The sequence below is a fragment of the Procambarus clarkii genome, chromosome 2, assembly GCF_040958095.1.
Source record: "Procambarus clarkii isolate CNS0578487 chromosome 2, FALCON_Pclarkii_2.0, whole genome shotgun sequence".
Lineage (NCBI taxonomy): Eukaryota > Metazoa > Arthropoda > Malacostraca > Decapoda > Cambaridae > Procambarus > Procambarus clarkii.
In genome coordinates, this window is record NC_091151.1 from 39,989,758 (window position 1) to 39,994,353 (window position 4,596).

Sequence of the window (4,596 nt, forward strand, 5' to 3'; positions counted from 1 at the left end):
AGAATTTATCGACGTCTTTCCTGAATATGTACTTACACAATTGTTTCGTGTTCTATTTTGTGTTGATAAAATCATCACCTTATTTATTTCCTTCCTTGTTATACGATTTCAACCAATTGTATACTTCAACGGCCTCAGCTGTTAAAGTATACAATATCAAATGAAGTATACAAATGCTTTCCAAGTCATTTTATAACAGAAAGGGCTTATTTCTCCCAGAAAACAGTTAAGCTGCGAACTGTTTCTTCCCTGTAGCCTATGAGACAAGAAATGTTCAAATTTAAATTTAGAACTGTAAAGCCTCCACAGGAGACTGAACGGAGGTAGGTCAGTGTTTAATGATGTGTAAGAATGTTATAACTTGCTGGAAATGTTAAAGGAAAGGGGAAAATCGGTTGTATTTCAATTTAATTTGTTAAAGGCCTTCTTAACTATGCATAACGAAAATGCGGACGCCTCGGTAAAGTTAACCAACTCAAAGACAGAGATCGATATTCCATGAACAATTCATAACAAACATTTGAAAACTAGAACAATTAAACCACACAAGAACTAATATAAGGGAAACTGAAGTTAGTAGTAGAACGATGAACCGATATGATCAAATCTTTTAAAATACCTATGTTACTCTCCATTAAAATCATTTTCCTATCTTTGCTGATTGTGTGCATATATGAATTAGATCAGGACACAAAGTTCACCGCAAATTCACCCCAAAAATAATTGATTCATAGGAGATTCAATGCAGGATGTGTGGTAGTCTGAATAAGCGTAGCTTATCTAATGTAATTTAAACCATTGCGTAAATACAGAGTGAGAGAAACCACCATAGAAATCTAAGTTTACTGAGGTATGATATTTCAGGTACTCTTAAAGACTATGAGGGACCATAGCTGACAGGGTTACTGTGGAATATTAGTTTTTTAACAATAACAACGTTCAACAAATGAATGAAGCATTAAAATGAATATAAAATGTAGTTATAAAAGTCTCAGTCTTGTATAGACACTAGCCAAGTCCTCAAGGTTCTATGAGCATCCGCCACAATATGAAATACAAGGACGATTACTGATCAAACTGACGACTTACCGTACGATAATTTGACATTCCTACTTGCTCATATGTTACGTATACTTTTGTTTATCATAACACATTTATTAACAGTGAAGGAGGACTTACCTTGACAGTGGTGAGGTATGGGCGGGGGCGGTGAAAGCGGTGTACTGGTAGTTGTATTCGGTGATCCCGTGCCCATCGTGCTGCAGTTAAGTTGAGCGGGGTCATAAATGTCCACCTCAGAGTAATGGTGATCATGATGCCGCACTTTGTCGTGAGATAATAACGGTAAGGACTGCACAGACACACGCGGAGTAAGAGACGAGCGCATGTGCTCTTGGAGATGGCAACTGCTTGCTCCTTCACTACTCTCTGCTAACCTAACGTCTAGCCGAGTTTCACTACTCGTTTGGTATTGCACTGGTGTTCTTCTTAAGCTTGGTTCGTTGGGACTATTTACAAATCTTTTTCCACTGGAAGGAAATTTAGTATTGTAATTTAATGACGGTTCACCCGAGAGATTAATTCCAAGTCTTTTTCCTTCGTAATGTTTTGTTTTGGCCGGAGAAGCAAAGGCACTAACCCCACAGTCATTATCCGAGGCTTTGGCTTGTCTATTTTCCTCGTCCAAGGTTCGTTTTTTGTCATCAGAACTACAAAAAGACTGTGATAAAGCATCATTCACACTTTCACCTCTAAACAGGTTAACGAGCTCTATGTCACTGGAACCTTTAGAATTCACTGAACTCATTAAAGATTTTCTGTCTCTTAAATTTATACCAAATGGAGATTCGGTAATCCATCTTGAAGGTGACGGTGATGCTCTACTGAGGATGGAGCGAGCGACTGGAGAGTATCTCTTGTCCACTGAAGAAGAGAATAAATCAAAGTTAGACGGCGAGTCCACCGGAGGACCTCGCCTAGGAATTGGAGGAGGAAGACCTGCTTCTGAAATGGCGTGAAAGGCTCCTGTAGGAGTTATGAGGTGACTTCTGGAATTAGAGTCCGCCTCGGATACGGGCCGGAATACTACAGGGTAAACCACTTCACGAGGACTAAAGCTAACTGAATCGGCAGGTGTTACTTCTCGAGATCTCTGAGTTTCATCATTTGAAACGAGTCGAAGATCTCCTGACGAAGTGAGCTCTTGAGGTGCTGGAGAGTTTGAGGTGAGGTATGTGAAGAGGTTAGAGATAGTATTCTCCAGGTCTCTGACCACCGCTTGTCGGTCCACCACTCCTGTAGAAAACAAACAAAAGTTAAGAACGATTATGATAATGAAAATGATAATATTTACAAATGTACACCAACTTTCATAAATCAAAATATTATAAAAATGTTTAATAAATGGAATTTATCTCCAGAACATACTTGTACCATAGTCAAAAAATAAATGATGAGAGTGTTGAAGTACAAATTGAAGGACAGATTAATGCATAAGAAAAAGTTAAACGTTTTGACCGTACTTCAAAACATCATTATCAGTATATGTTTCTTTATACCAGTGAAGGTTGGCGCCACCCTTGAAAGGATTCTTTTTGTGACTCTCCTGTCAATTTCTTGCAAAATTATTTTATAATATTATTATTTTTGTTAATTTGATAAGCTATACTGCCAAGTCGATATATGCAAACTTAAAACTTATGGAATAGTGGGTTTTGATCGTTTCTAGCAGGAGAATCCATATCCTAATAAAAGGTCTTTCCTCTTTACTTCATCTTTATTCGGAGCCCTAAAACTGCTAAACGTACATTTTATGGTGCAATATATATATATATATATATATATATATATATATATATATATATATATATATATATATATATATATATATATATATATTTATATATATATATATATATATATATATATATATATATATATATATATATATATATATATATATATATATATATATATATATATGTCGTACCTAATAGCCAGAACGCACTTCTCAGCCTACTATTCAAGGCCTGATTTGCCTAATAAGCCAAGTTTTCATGAATTAATGTTTTTTCGTCTACCTAACCTACCTAACCTAACCTAACCTAGCTTTTTTTGGCTACCTAACCTAACCTTACCTATAAATATAGGTTAGGTTAGGTTAGGTAGGGTTGGTTAGGTTCGGTCATATATCTACGTTAATTTTAACTCCAATAAAAAAAAATTGACCTCATACATAGAGAAAAGGGTTGGTTTATCATTTCATAAGAAAAAAATTATAGTAAATATATTAATTCAGGAAAACTTGGCTTATTAGGCAAATCAGGCCTTGAATAGTAGGCTGAGAAGTGAGTTCTGGCTACTAGGTACGACATATATATATATATATATATATATATATATATATATATATATATATATATATATATATATATATATATATATATATATATATGTCGTACCTAATAGCCAGAATGCACTTCTCGGCCTACTATGCAAGGCCTGATTTGCCTAATAAGCCAAGTTTTCCTGAAATAATATATTTTCTCTAATTTTTTTCTCATGAAATGATAAAGCTACCCATTTTATTATGTATGAGGTCAATTTTTTTTATTGGAGTTAAAATTAACGTAGATATATGACCGAACCTAACCAACCCTACCTAACCTAACCTAACCTATCTTTATAGGTTAGGTTAGGTTAGGTAGCCGAAAAAGTTAGGTTAGGTTAGGTAGCCGAAAAAGTTAGGTTAGGTTAGGTTAGGTAGGTTAGGTAGTCGAAAAACAATTAATTCATGAAAACTTGGCTTATTAGGCAAATTTGGCCTTGCATAGTAGGCTGAGAAGTGCGTTCTGGCTACTAGGTACGACATATATATATATATATATATATATATATATATATATATATATATATATATATATATATATATATATATATGTCGTACCTAGTAGCCAGAACTCACTTCTCAGCCTACTATTCAAGGCCCGATTTGCCTAATAAGCCATGTTTTCCTGAATTAATATATTTACTATAATTTTTTTCTTATGAAATGATAAAGCAACCCTTTTCTCTATGTATGGGGTCAATTTTTTTTTATTGGAGTTAAAATTAACGTAGATATATGACCGAACCTAACCAACCCTACCTAACCTAACCTAACCTATATTTATAGGTAAGGTTAGGTTAGGTAGCCAAAAAAAGCTAGGTTAGGTTAGGTTAGGTAGGTTAGGTAGACGAAAAAACATTAATTCATGAAAACTTGGCTTATTAGGCAAATCGGGCCTTGAATAGTAGGCTGAGAAGTGCGTTCTGGCTATTAGGTACGACATATATATATATATATATATATATATATATATATATATATATATATATATATATATATATATATATATATAATGTACCTAATAGACAGTTTTGCCTAACAAGCCGATTTTCGTGATATATAAAAACTTTCGAAAATGTTTTCTTATGAAATGATAAACTTTTCATTGTATTATATATGTGCAATTTTTATGTTGAGTCAAAATTAACAGAAATTTGTAAAACCTAACCTATGTAACCCTAAAAAACCTATTATAACTAAGTCAATAT

General features: G+C 33.8%; 1 protein-coding gene across 1 annotated transcript in view; it reads right to left on the reverse strand.

The window, feature by feature from the left end:
• Positions 1-1,117: 1,117 nt before the first annotated feature.
• Positions 1,118-4,596, reverse strand: part of LOC138366268 (uncharacterized) — a 73,810-nt gene continuing 70,331 nt past the window's right edge. The window contains exon 3 of the mRNA XM_069327267.1: positions 1,118-2,295. Within this exon, the coding sequence (XP_069183368.1) occupies positions 1,118-2,295 (1,178 nt within the window). The remainder of the gene's footprint in view (positions 2,296-4,596) is intronic.